This window comes from Chelonoidis abingdonii, chromosome 3 (genome assembly GCF_003597395.2).
Source record: "Chelonoidis abingdonii isolate Lonesome George chromosome 3, CheloAbing_2.0, whole genome shotgun sequence".
Classification (NCBI taxonomy): Eukaryota; Metazoa; Chordata; order Testudines; family Testudinidae; genus Chelonoidis; species Chelonoidis abingdonii.
Window position 1 is genome coordinate 58,362,355 of NC_133771.1, and position 20,616 is coordinate 58,382,970.

A 20,616-nucleotide genomic window follows, 5' to 3' on the forward strand; every position below is an offset into this window, starting at 1 on the left:
GAGAGAGCAACAGAGACACAGACAAAGAACACACACCCAAAAATTCCCTCCCTTGAGGTTTGAAAAATCTTGTTTCCTGATTGGTCCTCTGGTCAGGTGTTTGGTTCCCTTTGTTAATCCTTTACAGGTAAAAGAAACATTAACCCTTAGCTATCTATTTATGACAATTTTGAATCTGGCTTAGTGGTTTAGCTGCCTGAGTGTTCACACTTTTCTTTAATAATCATATATTGGAGCTCATTATTTATGTCCTTTGTGCAGCATATTCAACTCAGATCAACTCAAATTTTCTTCATAAGGTCACCAGAGTAGTTGTCTTGAACATATACCAGATAATAATAATGATGTTCATGTTTTAGACCAGTGGTCCCCAATGCGGTGCCCGCAGGGGCATCTTCATGCATCTGCGTCCTGGCCCCTGGGAGAGCACCTGCCGAAATGCCGCCGAATTTCAGCAGCATTTTGACGGGGATGCCTCTCGAGGACACCGCTTGTTGCCAGCAAGTGACATCATCGAGAGGCGTCGCTCCCAAATTTCGGTGATGACGCTGCTTGTCGATGACAAGCGGCGTCCTTGAGAGGCGTCCCCGCCGAAATGCCGCCGAAATTCGGTGGCATTTCCGCGGGTGCTCCACTGCCGCAGTGGTCCTTCGTCTGGTGCCCACCAGACAAAAAGGTTGGGGACCACTGTTTTAGACAATAACACTCTTTTTGAAAAGTGTTACTCTGCTGTTGTCTTAAAAAAAAAAAAAAAAAAATCTTTAGCGTAGTCACAGTTGCTTTAAATTTGTTACTGTTCAGAATTCTGCCTCTGAAGAAACTACTGATAAATGCTCTGAAATTTTAGGAAATAGCTTTTTAAGTGAAGATCTTTTGTGTGTCCTGCATATCTACTTATATATGCGATTCTGTGCTTCTCAATCAGAATTAAAAACATTCCCTTCCAGGGCAAGGAATATCAGTTTACAGCAGGCTTAAAAAATATTTTCTGTTCAGGATTTCAAATGAAAAATCTGATCTGAACTGGTGTTATATACAGTGAAATTAGACATCCAAAAATATCTACAGTAGGTATTGCAAAGCCTACTCTAGGGGATTCAGCAGGTAGTTTTTCCTCTGACTCAGCACTTAACCAATATGTTACTATAGGCTAGCCTTCATCGGGAAGCTCCAGCAGTGTAACATACATCAGTATAGTGTGTTCACAATGTGCGTGGTTGCACCAGCATAACTATCTTCTCTATCAGCTATGGGTCCACACTGTGCTGCCTTGATTTTAGTATGTTGCTATCTGGGTAGATATACCAGGATTTGTGGCATCTCTTCCAGGCTTCCTGGGCACTTCTTGAGATGGATAAAGGCAACTCCAAAAGGCCAGGAAAATTATAGGAAGAGGGATGAAACTCCCATACTTCCCCCTGCTGAAACTCACAATGCATCTGGTGCCTATGCCATTTTCAAACTTATTTCTGTCAGTATGGAGGAGGCTCAGCAAATCACATTCCTATGTGGTGCTTTACATACTGTGCAGGACCTGCTCTTCAAAGAAGTTAATTTTTTTAACCAAAAGACAGATGAGTCCTTGCAGATTCAGAAGGACTGCAGGGTTACCCTCCACTCCCTGCCAAATTATATACCTGCCCCGAAGAGAGAGATTCCATAGGCAGTCATACAAAACTAGACCAATGGCTCAACAGTTTTACCACTAGTAGCTTTATGAGACACCTCATAAGAGACAAAGGGTTCAGAAGTTCATTTCTCGGCACTTTGTTTCAACATCATCATCCCAATTCCAGCCCTTGGGTAAACAATACTTTTGACAGGAGTTCAAGAGCTGCCACCATTGGCTGACTTCCCCCACATCCTTTGGCGTTTATTTGGCACCCTTTTCCACACCTGGTGTGCAATAATGATGGACAAATGGGTATTAAACATCATCGATTTCAGCTATGATCAAATTTACCTCATGACCCCTCCAAAGCCCCCCTTCTCTTGCTCCTTTTAAGGGTCTATTTCCAGGAGGAGATTCTCAAACAGGAAGTAGAATTCCTTCTACAGCAGTGAGCAGTAGACAGGGTATCTCTTCGGTACCAAGGAAAGGATTTTTACACAACATACTTCTGAGTACCCAAAAAGAAAAACATCCGGAGAACCATCTTCTGTCTCCGCCATCTCAACTACTTTATTCACAAACTGAAATTTTACATGGTCATGCTGCCATCTGTAATACCATCCCTGGAAAAGGACATGTGGCTTACAGGTTTCAGATACGAAGGATGAATATGTTCAGAGGGATGTTCACCTGGCTCAGATGTTCTCACGTTCATAATGGGCACTGATCACTTTCAGTACAGAGTGGTCCCGTTTAGCTGTGCTACTGCCCTCAGGATCTTTACCAAGGTTGTCTTGGTATTATCCCCATTATCAGATGTCATGGCTTTGCTGTCCTCCAGTCTTGTCTTGGCAACAAGAAGCTAGTTGTCATGTCAAGATGCCTACATGTCAGCTTCGTAAGTGCTTCAGCTCCTCTCCTCCCTAGTCTGTCTGCACTCCACCACAGACTTCATTGGAGTCACAGCGCGAGCTTATCTGCCAGTGGACAGGTTCCAAGGGATGAACAACCTTATAGATCAGGTCATGAACAATCCTTGAAGGTCAGTCAGAATTTTGTCTTTGTCTTTCTTTCCTGGGATATATGGTATCATGTACTTGCGTCACCAGAACCAGATGGTAGTCGCCCAAGAGTTGTGAAGTAGTTCAGATATGAAATTGCAGAACTGCTAACGGTGCTATGTAACCTATCATTTAAATTCGCTTATTACCTGAAGATAGCTAATGCAATGCTGACTTTTTTTAAATAAAAAGATTTCAGAGGTGATCCTGGGAATTACAGGCCAGTGAGCCTGAAATTTGGTAGTGGGCAAATTGGTTGAAACTGTAGTAAAGAACGGAATAATCAGATACATAGATGAACTCAATATGTTGGGGAAGAGTCAACATTACTTTGTAATAATCTATTAGAATTTTTTGAGGGGTCAACAAGCATGTGAACAAAGGGGATCCAGTTGATTATAGTGTACTTGGACTTTCAGAAAGCCTTTAACAAGGTCCTCGCTGAAGGCTCTTAAGCAGAGTAAGCAGTCCTGGATTAAGAGGGAACGGTCTCACATGGCTCAGTAATTGATTGAAAGATAGGAAACAAAGGATAGGAATACATGGTCAGTTTTGACAATGGAGAGAGGTATATTGTGGGGTCTCCCAAGGATCTATGCTGGGACTTGTGCTGTTCAACATATTCATAAATGATCTGTAAAAGCAGGAGGTAAACAAAGTAGGTGGCAAAGCTTGCAAATGATACAAAATTACTCAAATTTTGTGATGATTGTGACGATTTAAAAAGGGATTCACAAAACTGGGAGATTGGGTGGCGAAATGGCAGATGAAATTTAATGTTGAGAAGTGCTAAGTAATGCACACTGGAAAACATAGTCCAAACAATACATGCAAAATGGTGAGGGTTACCACTCGGCTGCATATTACCCTGCTGTCAGCGGTCACATGTCTCTCCCCCTCGTGGAGTATGGGCTCATTCTTCCAGAGCGCAAGCGACGTCAATGGCATTGCTTCAAGAATTACCTCTACTTGACATCTGCAAAGCAGCTACATGGAGTTCCATCTACACATTTTTGAGGCATAATGCTTTAATACAGGACTCCTCTGCTGTCCTGCTTTGGGACAGTGATCCTCTGCCACCTGCATCCTTACTCCCTCCTTCTCCTTGAGTACTGTTTGGCACTCACCCAGAGTGGAAGGCATGTAGGGAGAAGCACTTGAAGAGAAAGCTACTTAGATAACTGGAGATTCTTTGAGATGTGTGTTCCCCATCTGTTTCATTGCCTGACTTCCTTCTGTTCCACTTCAGATTATCCTTGGATTCATGACAGAGAAGGAACTGGAGAGTCTGGCAGTCCACTTTGCCCTTTATCTCTTTGGTTGGAGGCATGTGGAGAGTTGAGGGTATATGCATGGACCAAAAGATACTGCTTGCAAGAACTGTGTGATTCCAGGCATGTGGAGCACATCCATACCCACAATGGAATACAGATAGGGTTTTCCAGAGTACATATGTTCTCCTCTTCAGCACCATGATGTGCCTGTCCAAGAGGGAAAACAGTGTTTTTTGTTTTTTCTTGTTGCATTTCCTGGTCCTTCTCTCTGATGTGATTTGGCTGCAAAGGACTGTAGTCTCTCCTCTCTGCACCTCCTCTTTCTTCTCCTGTTTGATCTGGTGTTGCTGTACCTTCCGCCTGGAGTAACCAGATAGCAAGTGAGAAAAAATTGGGATGGGAGGGTAGTAGCTGTAGGGTATATAAGACAGAGCCCCAAATATCAGGACTGTCCCTATAAAATCAGGTCACCCTTCTGCTACATGCATTTTTGGGTTGTGGTATCAGTTCATTTAAACCTTTTTGTTTACCTCAATTTTGTGAAATGCTATGTAGATGTCAGTGTTTCTCTTGCAGGTGCTGTTCAAAGAAATATAGATCAGTCAGTTGCTATAGTGAAGGTGGCATATATGGTACCATTCCTAGACACACACAATACAGTTGTACCTCCATACCCCCCCATTCATTTCCCATATCTTCCCAACATGGTAGCAGCTTTTTCGAAGCTTGCATAACTGTCTAGCATAAAGTTATGATTAATGCATAATATTTGTGGTCTCATCTTAGATTAAACTGGAGGCTTGCTGTGGAATGCAATGGGACAGGAGGAAGAGAGCAGAAAGTTGATATAATCAAGGTCCATTAAGGTAGTAAGGTTATAGTACTGTAATGCAACACTGAAACTTTTTTGGTTTCACTGTCTGCATAAAAATACAGTATGGCTTCCCTCTTTAGAGTATTATAGTACATCAAATGCACTGAATGGCTTTACTTGACTTATAGGCATCATTTCTGCAAGGTTCAAAGCCTAAAGGCTCTTAAGTTTATTAATGCCATGCACTACAGTAGGGGTAGGCAACCTATGGCACGGGTGCCAAAGGCGGCACATGAGCTGATTTTCAGTGGCACTCAGACTGCCTGGGACCTGGCCACTGGTGTGGGGGGCTCTGCATTTTAATTTAATTTTAAATGAAGCTTCTTAAACATTTTAAAAGCCTTATTTACTTTACATAGAACAGCAGTTTAGTTATATATTATAGACTTATAGAAAGAGACCTTCTAAAAATGTTAACATGTATTACTGGCACGCAAAACCTTAAATTAGAGTGAATAAATGAAGATTTGGCACACCACTTTTGAAAGATTGCCGATCCCTGCACTACAGGCATAAAAGTTTAGTTAATTTTAAGCCTGATTGTTCTTATGTCACCTGACAGTATCTGAAAACTTTTGGGACAAATAGTATTAGGCAAAATTTTCAAAAGCACCTAAGTCACTTAGGAGCCTAATTCCTATGCCAAAGGTGACTTTGGTTCTTAAGTTACTCAGTGCCTAAGGTCACTTTTTTGAAATGGGATTTGTTTTTCAAACTTTTACCCATTAAGCAAACAGGGATTCAACCATGTTTTTGTGTGAAGAATATGGTGTATCTTCCCAAAATTATAGCATTTACTCTGGGTATAGAATGAGTTTGGAGAATTTACAAGCAAATGAGTTAATAAGTTAAAATTAATTTTAAAGTGGGTCCTTTAAAAGTTTAGCACTAAGTGTCAGGCCTTTTCTTATCCAAATGATCTTAAGACAATAATGCAGATGCCTCAAACTTAACAAATAGCTAAAACTAATGTCTCAGGACTGACTACACTTAAGACTTTTTAAAATAGGATTATTGGATATTCTTTACTGTTATACCTCATTACTGAAAGATTATCCTTCACCATGGCTGTTCATTGACACTGAGCAAAAAAAATAAAAATATTGCTTGTCTTTAAAAATTAGTTTATCCTAATCGGGGCCCACAAATGTTGTAGTATTCACTGTTCATAACTTTATGCTGGACAAAGTTATGTATGCTTTGGAAAAGCTGTTACCACACTGCTGCGGGTGACAAAATGTTGGTGAAATAGAGAAAACGATGGTGGGGTGTACGGAGAAACTGAAGAAAATTGTAGTAGTTGAAAATGAACATTGCTCTAACTGCTATAGTTCTCTGAACTCAGATTATACATTTTAAAGTTATAATTTCCTATTCAGTCACAAGTGTAATGAGGTGTGTTGGGCCCGAAACCACTAGGCTTTTTAACTAGACCAAAGGCTTATTTGAGTTTGGTAATCTTTCTTGGGAACACGGGAAGCTACCATACTGACTATGGACTATTACTGTAACACACATGAGGGAAGTACAATAAATAATTTTACTTTATCATTTTCAAAAATTATAACTAAGATCTGTAATCAATTTCTATATTTTATGTGAAGACTTTCATTTGTGTTCAGCAGGACTTTTTTTTTTTAAATTTAAGTTAGTTTCAAAGATTTTTTTCCTAGCAATTAACATACTCTTTCTCTTACAGAAGGAAAAGGAGAAAAAGAAAGATGAGAAGAAGAGAGAGAGGGAATCAGAAAAAACATTGAAACCCCTAACAACTGAAAAGGTAAGACTACTTCATTTTATTTCTTTTATTTTACAGATGGATACAGTATTAGGCCATCTATTATGCCTGGAGTTAGTTAGATGTATTTGAAATGTAAAAAGATGTCTGAATAATAGTCAAAATTAACTACTGTTAATAGTTCGTGAATACTTGAGTGACTGACTGACCTGCAAAGACTGACAATGACAACTTTCCATCCATTTGATGGGACAGGGAAAGAAGGGTTTGTATTAATATGTTTATCTGATCCTAGTAAAATAACAGTTGACAAGAATTAGACCTAGGTGGTTAAAGTTTCAAAAATACACTATTGCACTCATAGTTGCTATGTATTTTTCATGCGTATGTTTTTTGAAAACTGAGATCTATGCGGTTGACTGGTGTCAAAGTTTACATACCAATGAGAGCTCTGGTCGGTAGATGCAGCACAGATATGTATCTGAAATTAAACTGTATAATAATAATAATAAATATGGATTCACTGCAACAGTATGTTATGCAACTCTGTCACGGATTGAACTAATAACTTAAGAGAACACCAACGAGGGAGAAGAATTGTTTAGTGATATTAATAGCTAAAACTAGGATGTTTATTCCTGAAAGTAAGCTGAATATCAGAATAATATTCCAAATATCAGTGTCTTTCAGATTGTGCAGTGGAATTAGTGGAGTCTGCAGTACTAAGTACAGTTAGGACTAGACTGGAAAAAGTAACAATAAATACTTTGAAACAATCCTGGCAGAGGAATGGACTAGATGTAATGGCTTTCTTCCCTAACCTCTGTAATTCTGTGACTTTGTATGAACAATTTTTTTTTTTTTGTTGTAGCAAGGAAATAAAGTAACTAGAACAGTGTAGTGTGAGGATAAAGTTTTAAATTGTTGCCCATCTGCACACATTTTGAATACTCTCTCTTCAAAAAAAAAAAAAAAAAGACTACATTACTATGTACTTTTAAGAGTGTGTATAGTTAGCCGTGCTCACTCATTTAGTGAGATAATTATAAATGAATACCTGATCAATTTTATACATGACCACTAACAGTGTTTGGCTACATTAAGGGAACTCTGTCCATTAAAGAACTTTACCTTCCAATCAGGTTTTAAAGTATATTACCTTCGAGGAAATGTCAGGATATAAATGTGCTGTGTGGTGTAACTTACCTTTTACACATTGATTTCCTAATTGGCTTTGAGACTCTTGTAGTGACTGTATGCTTTTGTTCTTGATCCTCAAAAGATTATTGTTCCAACACAGCTCTCCCCTTCTCTAAAAATACAGTCTGTCAAGATACTCCTGTGTCTTAGATAGCATAAGACTGGGAAGATTTCCATAGCTCTTAAAGTGTTTGGATCACGAAGGGTGGCAGATAAGTTGTGTTGTGAAAATTAAAATGTGAATGACTGAAAAGTGCTTGGAAGTGGGTTTTTATGATCTTTTTATTCAGTGTATTCCACTAGTTTTGAGTGACCTCAGCTTAAACAGCACTGAGACTTGAATGGTTATTAATGTTTTTTACTTTGAGTGATTATGGTTAGAAAGGGGACTGTTAAAGTGGTATCACGTAATCAAAAGATTTGCTCCAGTGTATGTTTGGTGTATCAGCTTGTTTCAGTAACAAAAAATATTTTTTCTACTCCTGTTAGTTCTGCAGAATTTATAAAATATAGAAAAGTGGGATGGAGTCTATTTTTTTTTATGCCATCTCAGCAGAATTCTTAATCAAGTTCCAGTTGCATGCCACACTTATCCCTGTGGAAACTTTAAATCTTGCTGAGGACAGAATTTGGACCTCAGAGTCTTTGACTAGTAAAGATGTGCACACTGATAATGTAGCTATTTTCTCATCTCAGGTTGACTTTTTTTGCAGGCCTGGCAACTAGGGAAAAACACCCTTTAAATTGTAAACAGAAAACATTTACTCTTGAAAACTTTGAGACATAATTGTCATGGAGTATTCATTATGCCATTGTTTTTGCAGGCTGACTTTGGAGTAGAGCTATGCTCTAAAATCAGTAAGCAGGGTTGTTCTTCATTTTGCTTGCTTTAGGGATGAGACTGAGCAAGGGACATAGCATCTCCAAGGGACAGCCAGCTAGTAGTCCTCAAAAATACCAGTTATGGTAGTCGTGTTCAGTAGTTGTATAAATAATTATTTTATTACAAGGATACAATAACACATTCAAATTAAAATGTTCAAAGTTTAAAAATCCATTTGGCAGGATGAATAGGAATCTTTTCTGGGTGAGTTCTATCAGTTGAATAAATGCCAAGCTTACATTTAAAAATAAAAATGTTTCTAGCTCTTATGGGTCCAAAGAGTCTTCCATGTGTGAACCAAGTGTAATCAATATAGTGCTATCTTCCAAAGTCTCCAGTCACACAGATCCAGTGCTACCTCCTGTTATCCATAGTTGCACCACAGTGAAAAGTGGCCAGAATCTTATCAGTTTTACTACTGCTATTTAGAACCCTGTGGGCAGTAGTGAAATTGACAGAACCTCTGTGGGTTTAAGACGTCTATTATGAGCAGCAGCTCCAGAGGCAGTCACTAGAGCACTAGTAGACATTTTCCCATTGCAGGAGCCAGAAGGCTAGAAGATGGGCAAAATAGCAGAGGCTCCTTTCTACATTATTTTAGCAGTCAGGTGCCTCTGTGGTATGATCTCACTAGTGTCTGAGCAACTTTCAAGCTTTCCCCATTTCCTTACCCCATCTTGCTGCGATGAGTATATATGGGAGATCACTACTTCATTTACTCCTTTCACAGACTCCTTGATGATGTGGGAGGGTGGTGTCTTCACTACTCTATACCACCTTTAGCTTTTGCAAGAGGTTTTTCTGCTACTGTATCCGTCATCCAGCCCCTGGTATTTGAGCCTTCAATGAGTAGCTCATTCTCCTATCTTATAAACAAATGGCGAGCAGGGCTTACGATTTATCAGGCTACTTCTAGCTGGGTACTGATAGGAAAATGGATTCCTGAGTGAAGACTGGGATTAGCACTTTAGAAATTCTAGCACTCTTGTCTGACCTCAGCTTCCGGGAAAGGGAAAGAGGGGTTATTATCTGGGTGTTGTCTCTAGAGAATGCCCCTCCAGCCATCATTTATATGGATATGTGAATGACTGGTAGGTTTAGTTATGTTAGATATCTGGTGTAAAGACCAGAGTTCCCCATGGGAATCTTTCTGTTTTACAGCTAAACTTCTTAAATGTGTATTAGGATTTATTCTCCAAATAGTTAGAAGTACCTAGAGGCTGTGGCTACACTGGCAGTTTTGCAGCGCTGGTAGTTACAGCTGTGCTTGTACAGCTGTGTACGGCCAGCGCTGCAGTGTGTCCACACTGACAGCGACCAGCGCTGCAGTGTGTCCACACTTGCACCAGTTGCAGCGCTGTTGTGAGTGGTGCATTGTGGGCAGCTATCCCACAGAGCACCTCGTCCCAATTTGCTGCTGGGGGTTGTGGGAAGGGGACGGAAGGGTGCGGGTCATTCCGCTTCCTGTTCCAACGACCCGTGGTGCATCGCTTCCCTTTTCAGCCGTTTGGTGCCAGACGTCAGCCGCTGATTTCAGAGAGAAATGGAGCCCGAGCTGCTGAGACATTGCTGATCAATGTTGCCAGCACATCACGTCTGGCAGTGGAGCTATTCCTAGTTCCAAAGTGACAGTGAGAGCTCAGATGAGACATACGATGCGGCTGACGCACTGACAAAAATTGCTGTGGCAGTACGGAGTACTGTTGCGCGCGCGGACGCGCGGCCGGGCTGCGGACAAGCACTGAGTGGTGATCACATCGTCATGCAAGCTGGATGACGAGCAGTGCGCAGAACTTAGGATGAGAAAAGCCCTTCATGGGACTGTGTGCGGACTCGCCCAACCCTAGCGCAAGGACACGAGTCTGAGAGCTGCCCTGTCAGGGAGAACGGTGGCTATTGCAGTCGGGAAGCTGGCAACTCCAGACAGCTACGAGCGCGGCGAAAACCAGTTTGGATGGGAAAGTCGACCGTTGGAATAACGCTGATGCAAGTTTGCAGGGCCATTAATCGCTCCGTTCAGGAAAACGCGTGACTCTGGGAATGTGCAGGACATGTGGATGGCTTTGACAAATGGTTTCCTAATGTGAGGGCAATAGATGGGACGCATATCCTATTGGCACACCCCCACTGGCATCGGATACATTAATCGGAAGGGTATTTCTCAATGGTTCTCCAGCGGCTGTGGAACGTGGCGCTTCACTGAAATTACACAGGATGGCCAGAAAGGTGCATGATGCACGCATCTTTCGGAAGTGGCGTTCAGGAAACTGAGGCAGGGACTTTTCCGACCAAAGATCAGTGGGGACGTCAAATAGCCCATTGTGATCCTTGAGACCCCGCTTACCCGTTAATGCCTTGGTCCATGAAACGTACACAGGGAAGCGGACATAGCGAAGGACGCGTTCAACTACGGCTGAGCCGTGCAGAAATGACCGTGGAGTGTGCTTGGCCGTTTAAAGGGAGAGATAGAGAATTTCTCTACGGGAAGCTAGACATGGGGGAAGCGTACCAGCGATTATAACGCTGCGTATCCTCATAATATTTGTGAAGGAGAGTGAAACCTTCAGTGACGAATGGACCTGAGGTTCAGAGGGCGGAGCGCGATGGATACAGCCAGAGAGCAGGGCGACCTAGAGAGCCCAGCACAGTGCTTCAAGTATAAGGATGCCTTAAAGGAGCACTGAGGAGAGCGAAGCCAGAGCGAGTGGAGGGGCGCTTCCACGCATTAAGTGATTGCCACAGCAGTTACCGTGCAGTGGTTCATTGATTGCAGTCTATTTTTTACTTGTGGTAGATTTGACACTTTCTGTAATATAAAAGTGATTAAAAAGACAGAAATCCTTTATTAAAAATACAGTACATGAAAGCGAGAGGAGCGGGGAGCATACACTCACAGGTTTGAATATGTTCTCCTTAGAGCTTGCACTGCCTGCGCTGCACTTGAGATTAAAAGGCTGCATGGTGATGGGAGTTGAGCTGCCATTGGGTAAGGTCGTAGTTATCAGGGCTGTGAGGTGACTTATTGGAGTTGGGGGCAGTTGGTGGTGGTAAGCACCAGAGATGGAGAAGGTGCTTTGAGGAACAGTGGGCACTGTGTTAGTTTTGGGATGGCTGAGGCACCACGTAGGTCTGCCTGCATTCTACCATTGCTGCATGAGGCTGGGCGTCCATGAGGCGTTCGCACGTGATCCTGGTGCGTTGTCTGATCCTTCTTAATGCTACGTCTTTCCCGTCCAATCCTGTAATTTTATGTTCTGTGGAATACATGTTCATGAAGCTTCACAAGCTGTTCCTTCGATTTCCTAGGCTTCTTTCTAGTTTCTTAGCCTTCAGATTTGTCTGCTCCAGCCGACTCAAGGTCACTTTTAAAACACAGAGATGAAAGGTTAATACGGAGGAAGATTGTTTTAAGAGTATTTGTAGCATCATTCACAAGAAAGTGTGACATAGCACTTGGTGATGCTCCTGCAGATAGAATAACAATGGTGTGTTAACACACGCTGATCCACAGGGGAAAGGGGGGCTGATTGTTCGCTACAGGGAATAACACAGCAGCACGCGGAGAAGGAGAGGAGAGGTGACATGGAAGCATGGTTGGGCAAGCAGACTTAGGTGCCTGGGAATAACTGAAAAGCCATCGCACACGCGGCTTAGGGGATGGGGGGGTACCTGTCTGGCTTTTTAACCTGGTCGCGAGAGGTCACAGAGAAGCACAACAATATCCCTACATTTCCCACAGAAATAAACTCCAGATACTCGGCGCAGGTCACCTGCGGGAGCGGAGCGCTCAGCAGCAATGTGGATTTGCCCTGTCCCTACACAGCTTCCTCTGTGTCGCAAATGCCCCGCGAGCCGCCACGCACATGGCGCGGACGAGTAGCCTGGCTGGGACAAGAAACACTGGTAGCTCTCCCGATACTTGTTGAGAAGCAGTGCACAGGCTCTGGCTGACACTTTTGAAGAGATTACAGAGGCAGAATACGCCGACGTGATAGATCAAATCAAGGGCTATCCACATCTAGCATAGCCCCCCTGCTCCCAAACATTTCATCCTTGTAATAAAGCTTCTTGGAACGAGACCGCTGACCCTTCCTCAATAGTAGCCCCAGCGACTGCGCTCTTCTTCCTGGTTGAAAACAGCTCTTGGCTGCAGTCTCACAGCACATCATCCTCTGTGCCTCTCCACCGTTGCAAACCCACCTCACTTCCCCTCACCTTCTCCAGGCTGTGAACTGTCCGATATGATCCTAGGATTGGCAGTGGGTTACATCCCAGTATCGCATCCAGCTCCTTGTAAAACCAGGTAGTGGGGGCAGCACCAGAGTGACTGTTTCCATCACGGGCTTTGCTGTAGGGCACTCCTGCCTCTTTCACCTTAACCCTACAGCGGACGGCTCTCGTCAAGCCCCTGTCTTGCTGACTGTGAATCTGGCCGTAGATACATAATTTCTATGGCTGGAGCGCAGCTGAGACTGAACTGTCCTCTCTCCCCAACACTTATTAGATCCCTGCAGCTCGGCAGTGCTCCATCTGGGACGTTGGGGCTGGAGGCATTGTTGCTGATTGATTGCACTCCACGCCTCGCTGAGCAAACAGGAAGGGATATTTAAAATTCCCGCATTTAAAGGACAGATCACCTGAGCCCAGGCAGTGGAGTGCTAACGGGACGCAGACGAGAGAAAAGGAAGCGTGGGATAAGTCCTAATAACCTGGAGGTCAATAAAAACTGGTGATGTCCATCACCTGATGACGGCGCGAGAGCAGCAGCGCCAAGCTACACGGAAGCGGACCAGGTGTACAGGCACGCTGGCAAACAGGTTGCAGCGCTGGCTGAGCTTTTAAGTGTAGACACCTGCTAAGTTGCAGCGCTGTAACCCCCTCACCAGCGCTGCAACTTGCAAGTGTAGCCATGGCCAAAAACACTTCCCTTATAAATGATAGGGCTCTGACAGTTGACTTATTTTTCTTTTACTAGAGTCTGGGGTTTATAGTGTTCTTTTATAACCAAATTTTAAATTACCTTTAAAAAGTAATCTAAATGTAAGATGTTGGGTTCAAGTGGATAGTGGTCAAAATCTGATTTTGAATGTTTTGAATTAAGCGCTAAAACTGTAAATACAGAAACAAGATATTTATGTAAATATTAAATCTGAATAAAATTATTTCTGATTTAAGTCTGTTTTGGATGGACCACTTCAGTTACTATTACCTGTTATTTTTTAGTACAAAATATGTTCTGAACCTTGCATTTTCTTAGAAAAACATTTTATTACATGAAGTTGTATAAACAGAATTTTATTTCAAATTACATTTGAAAAGCACTTCGCTTTACATCAATGAACAATAGGTAGATCTGTGGATAAATTAAAATACTATATGCTGTGTTGATCAGACATCTAATTAGACTGTGGAAACATTACATCATATACTGGAGAAAAAATCCTGTTTAGGACAAAAACAGGATAATACCATATGGCCATCTTTTGAAAACTTTGCCTCTGTGCACTCCCAGCCCCTACTGAAGCCCAAATTAATGGTGGTAAATTTGCAAATGAATTTTAGTTATGCAGTTTCTCTTTGAAGTCTGTTTCTGAAGTTTTTTGTTCAAGTATAGCTACTTTTAAATCTGTTGCAGCCTGTCCAGGAAGATTGAAGTGTTCTCCCACTGGCTTTGTATGTTACTATTCCTGATATCCGATTCGTGTCCATTTATTCTGGACACAAATATCTAAAACTGCAGAACTAAAATTCATTTGCAAATTTACCACCATTAATTTGGGCTTGAATAGGGAGTGGCTGGCTCACTTACAAAAGCAACTTTGCCTCTCCTGGAATACACCTCCATGTCAATTACTGGGACTAGAGTACATCCACCCTGATTGAATTGGCCCTGCCATCACTGGTTCTCCACTTGTGAGGTAACTCCCTTCTCCATGTGTCAGTATAGTGCCTGCATCTGTAATTTTTACTCCATGCATCTGAAGAAGTGGCTTTTTACCCACGAAAGCTTATGCCCAAATAAATCTTAGTCTTTAAGGTGCCACCAGACTCCTTGTTGTTTTTGTACTTCCTTATGTTTGTTTTAAACTCTACTACCTATTAATTTCATTGACACCCCTAGTTCTTGTGTTATGTGAAAGCGTAAATAACATTTCCTTATTCACTTTCTCCATACTATTCATGATTTTATAGACCTCTATCATATTCCCCCATAGTCACCTTTTTTCCAAACTGAAAATCCCAGTCTTTTTAATCTCTCCTCAGATAGAAGTTGTTCCATACCATTAATCATTGTTCTCTCTACCTTTTCCGATTCTAATATATCTGTTTTGAGATTGGACAACCAGAACTGCACGGAGTATTCAAGGTGTGGGCATACCATGGATTTATGTGGAGGGAATAGGATATGTTTTGTCTTATTATCTATCCCTTTCCTGATGGTTCCTAACACTCTGGTAGCTTTTTTGATTGCCATTACACATTCAACAGATGTTTTCAGGGAACTATCCATCATGACTCCAAGGTCTTCTGTGAATGCTAACAGCTTATTTAGACCCCCATCATTTTGTATATATCAGGGGTGGCCAGCCTGTGGCTCCGGAGCCACATGCAGCGCTTCAAAAGTTAATATTTGGCTCCTTGTATAGGCACTGACTGGGGCTGAAGCTACCGGTGCTAACTTTCCAATGTGCTGGGAGGGGAGTGCTCACTGCTGAACCCCTGGCTCCGCCACAGGATCCTCACTCCACCCCTTGCCGCCCCCTCCCCTGAGCCTGCCATGCCCTCACTCCTCTCTCCCCCTCCCCGAGCCTCCTGGATGCCATGAAACAGCTGATTGGGTGGTGTGGGGAGGAAGGGGGAGGTGCTGATCAGCGGGGCTGCCAGTGGGTGGGAGGCACTGGAGCTGATGGAGCGGGGGGGCTGCTGATTTATTACTGTGGCTCTTTGGCAATGTACATTGGTAAATTCTGACTCCTTCTCAGGCTCAGGTTGGCCATCCCTGGTATATATAGTTGGGACTAGGTTTTGCCAATGTGCATTACTTTGCATTTATCAACATTGAATTTCATCTGCTATTTTGTTGCCCAGTTCATTTTTGTGAGATCCTTTTGTAACTCTTAACGTTCTGCTTTGGACTTAACTACCTGGAGTAATTTTGTATCATCTGGAAACTTTACCATCTCACTATTTACCCTTTTTCATGGTCCTTTATGTCAGTTAAAAATATTATTGATTGGTTCCAACATGGCAGATCTCAACCCTAGGAAGCATGGGTTTGAGACTTGCATTCTGTACAGCAGTTTTGTTGGTGTCCATGCACATTCGGTGCCTGAAGCGTTTAGGTAAGAATCACTCACCAACGTGTTGCATTGTCTATAGTACAAGTAGTACTGGTGACCGGAAGAGGAGAGAGAATAAACTACAGGTTCTTCTGTTACAATAGGCCTTATCAACCACACCTCAGGGATTGATAGATATAAAGGATATAAGAAGAGTAGGGGACCTGAATCAGCTCTGGCTATTTTGGGAGCCAAGAAATTGCCATTAGCGAAGGCATCTGCTTTGGCTCCAAGCTCCACTGCCAAGTCAACTGGGCTTCCAGCAGCACACCCTTTGACCAAACCTGGTTCAGTCGTCTTCTGGTGCAGACACTCTAAGATTCATTAAGACTTACCAAAACTGACTACAGGAACTCCTCACTTAGTCATTCCTGTGACCATTGTTTCGATGTTAAGTTGCTGATCATTTAAAGTTGTGAAATGCTCCCTTCTAACGTCCTTTGGCAGCTGCCTGTTTTGTCCGCTGCTTGCAGGAAGAGCAGCCCGTGGCAGCTAGCTGGTGAGTGGTTGGAACCAGAGTGGACCAGCAGCCCCCCATCAGCTCCCCACTCCCCTAAGTTTCCTGTGCAGCAGCCGTCTCTCCCCCCACTGCCATGTGCTGCTCCTGACCTCTGCCTTGGAACTGCTCCCAGAGACTCTTGCTCACTGTATGGAGGTAAGGGGGGAAAAGGAGGCCAATGTCAGGGTGTCTCCCCCTCCCCCCTGCTCTTGCACCCTGTTCACCCCATCTTGCATAGAGCAGGGGTGGGGACATGGTGGAGGGAGGGAGCTTCTAGGCAGTAGCTGCTGTCTCAGGTCTCAGCAAGCTGATTTAATTAACAAGGCAGTGTACTTAAGCCTGGGATCAGCTACTTAAAAGGGGAAATGCACATTTTTTCTCTCACACACAGGGTGTGTCTACCTTGTCCTCTTTCCTGCTGCCTCGTAGAGTATTGTGAGAGTTAACCCTTGAGGGCTCAGTCAATTGCTAGTTGATTTAGCAGTAAGGCATTTCCTGGGAAATATCCCACCCTCTGACTCCTCCACCTCAACGACACTTCACAATCATTACTGTGTACCAATATTAAATTGTTTAAAATGTATACTGTGTGTGTGTGTGTGTGTGTGTGTGTAAAATACAGCCTTTTGTCTGGTGAAAAAAAATTCCCTGAAACCTAACCCCCTTATTTACATTAATTCTTACGGGGAAATTGGCTTCGCTTAACATTTTTTGGCTTAAAGTCACATTTTTCAGGAACATAACGACAACATTAAGTGAGGAATTCCTGTACTTTGGTTGCACAGATGACAAAAACAAAATTAAAGCACATTTTGAGTATCTCCTCAAATCATGCACATCGTGGATCTGAGATCCATAGAGGTAGAACCTCAGGATGGCTCCAAGAGTATGGATCAAAAAACCCATAAAACCATCAAATTGTAGCAGCCCAGCCACATAAATACAATTTTATGGCACAGGATCATTTGGATCCATACCTCCTAACAGATCTCACCTGATAAGAGACGGGCATGAGGGACTGAGCGTGAGGGCTCTTTGGAGCAGAAATCCCTACCCCTAAGAGTCCAGCTGGCTCATTACTCTCAGGGATCTGAAACATGGAATCTTCTATCTCTTAGTTTGCTTTGTGGTCAGATCTGGGATTAGATCCATAATAAGATGTGGAGCCGTATCAGAGACTCATAGTGAAAACTGTATTCCTTGAGCAAAGGCTTCCTCCTCAGAGTAGTAAACCTGGACAGCCTAGATATCAACCAGGTGATATGATTTAGGTTGGGGCCCTTGACAAGGCTGGCCTATGCCACCTTGGATGTATTGGCCAACTCCTGCTTATCAATACGGTACAGGTAAATTTGATTCTCTAGTGCTGGAGTATCATTAGCTTTAACCTACATATTCAAGGGTGCTGGATCCAAGGTGTGCCGATCCAAGAACAAGGGAATGTTCCCTTTCCTTGCCACAGCATGCACTTATGGAAGAGGAGATATCTCAGGATGAATCCTAAGATTTCATTGAACTGGAAAGAGGTCCAGCTTATGATGATGATGTGGTAAGACTGACAGCATTTTTGCTTTGAAGGATACAATACCGTTTCATGAACTAGTTGATAGAATGATATCCACTTCAAAAATTTCCATCAGTGGCTTTGATGGAGGCAACACATCTAGTTTTTTGACATTTTGGGATCTACGGCAAAGGCTAAAGTTTTGTTGCCTGTGTTAGAAGGGCTGGGGTAACCTGCAAAATCCTTTTAGTCTTATCCATTATCATGCCAACCAATTTCAAAAAAGGCTAACAAATTATTTCAAATTCTATGTGAGGGATGGTCTTGTTTTCATGTGCACCCTCAGCCTACTTCTCCTGTTATAGCAGCAACATTCCAAAAATCAGGTTTTTAACCCTCTATCTCTTATGAGAAAGGGTGGGGGGAAGTTGTACTCTCGAGGGAGAAAATTATTTTCTTCATCTTCCTCAAATACTTGCATAGCAAACTATCAAGCAGCCATGGCTAGATATCAGTTTCAACTGTGGGAGAAGATGCTGCATCAAGTTTCAGAAGGAGACATTCTGTCTCCACACTGAACACACAAATGACATTTTCTAACAAACATCCATTTTGATGCTTAAGTTGGGAGCTACAACCACTCTTCCAGTCCATTCAAAACCTCCATCCATCTTTCTCTCTCCTCCTTCCCTCTAGAGACTGCCTTTGTCATGTTTGCCAAGTTTGGGAGAAAAATAACATTGGACAAGTGGGAATTAATGACATCTGCTACACTATTCACTTTCACTCCAGTTCCCAAATACCTCCCCCTTCCTTTTCAGGTACATCCCTCTACATAGGCAAGGGTTTTAAGTCCAAATACTTCCTAATATCTGAAAGAAAAGGTGGAGGAAGACCAATACTGGACCAAATTCTAAACAACTTCATTCAAACTTTCAGATTCATAATGGTAACTTTTGTGTCCAATAATACCATTGTTGGATTAAGTAGACTGTGTTGCAATCCTTTGTTCTCAAGATGCTTTTTTTCACATAGTTTGGCATCCTGCCCACAGGAGATTCCTAATGTTCATTGTTGACCAAGAACGTTTCCAATATAGAATACTCCCTTTCAGTGTTTCAACTGCTCCAAGTGTGTTTATGAAGATATTAGCAGTAATGGCATCTTATCTGAGACAGACGGGAGTGATAGTCTTCCCATAGCTCAATAATTGGCTTCTCAAATCTCTATGCTATGAGGAAGTTCAAACAGCAATAAACAAAGCTATGAGTTTTTTCAAGATTTTGGGATTAAAGATAAACATGGAAAAATCCACTCTGGTCCTAGTGCAAAGTATGGTGTTCACTAGAACACTGCTCAGTGCTAAGACTGCCTGAGCTCATTTGTCTCTTTACAAGCTCAATACTATAGTAAATCTAATAACACAACTACAGACCATACCTAGAACAGTGAGATCATGCCTTCAGGTTCTAGATCACATGGTGTTGGGTAAGTTTTTGACACCTGATGCCAGACTGTAGTTCAGAGGCATGCATACGTGGTTTAAGACAGTATACATACCAGCAAACACAGTGTGAATGATAGTTATAGTTCCCCGAGACATTTGTCAGTTATTAGACTGGTGGAAGAACCTGAACAGACTTTGCATAGGAATGATTCATACCTCCCATTCGAATGAAAACTCTAGTGACCAATGCATCACTGACAGGTTGAGGGGCACATCTGCAGGATCATTGATATAGGGCAAATGGTTGCTTTTGGAATCCTTTCTTTGTGTCAGTGTTCTAGAACTAAGAGCAGTTTGAAATGCTTGTGCTCGCTTTCTACTACAACTTTTTTATTGGATGAAGTGTCATTCTCCTGTCCTGTCCCTCAATAATTGTACACTGTAGTTGGCTCTATTTAGGATGATTGTTGCATTTCAGTGGATGGTAAACTGTTCCTATATATGTAGTCTATATAAAGCACTTGGAGTCTTACAAAAAGGGTCAAAATAAATCAGTTAATATTGAGGGCGTGGCTACACCTGGAGAGTTACAGCTCTGTAAAGCCACCACCAGCGCTGTAACTTACTCCCCATCCACACCGGCACAGTGCTGGTTGTACTCCACCTCCACAAGGGAAATAAAGAGAACAGCGGTGGTGCTGCAGTGCTGGAGTGCCAGTGTAAACCATGATTAATCTTACTAAGCTGTAACTGACCTCCGGAATTTTCCCATAATGCTTTTAAGTAAAGATAACACTTTTTTTTGTTGTGTGCCTCTCTTTGTTTTGTTGTGAACTCTGGGCTCCCAGAGCTGCCTATCTAAAAAACAAACACTTGTTTTCTCAAGCAGAGGCAGGCAGGGGGATAAATGTCCACAGCTAGTGTTTGCTTGAGAAGAGAAGCAGCACGGCTTGCAAGGGGGTCCGTTTCGGAGCAGCTGCTTATCTGGTCTTGAGGAAAAAAACAAAAGGTTATTTGCATTTGGTGAATGAGAGAGGGGTGGGGGAAGGGATCAAAACTTGCAAGGCAGGGAGCTGACACACAATGTCAGCTCCAAAAATCCCCCCTCCCCTCCCCCCCACGCTCCCTGTCACATTCCACCCCACTCCCCTCTTTTGAAAAGCACATTGCAGCCACTTGAATGC

General features: G+C 42.6%; 1 protein-coding gene across 1 annotated transcript in view; it reads left to right on the forward strand.

The window, feature by feature from the left end:
• Positions 1-20,616, forward strand: part of SMAP1 (small ArfGAP 1) — a 239,813-nt gene that overhangs the window by 101,628 nt on the left and 117,569 nt on the right. The window contains 1 exon segment of the mRNA XM_032804568.2: positions 6,521-6,601. Coding sequence (XP_032660459.1) covers positions 6,521-6,601 — 81 coding nt within the window.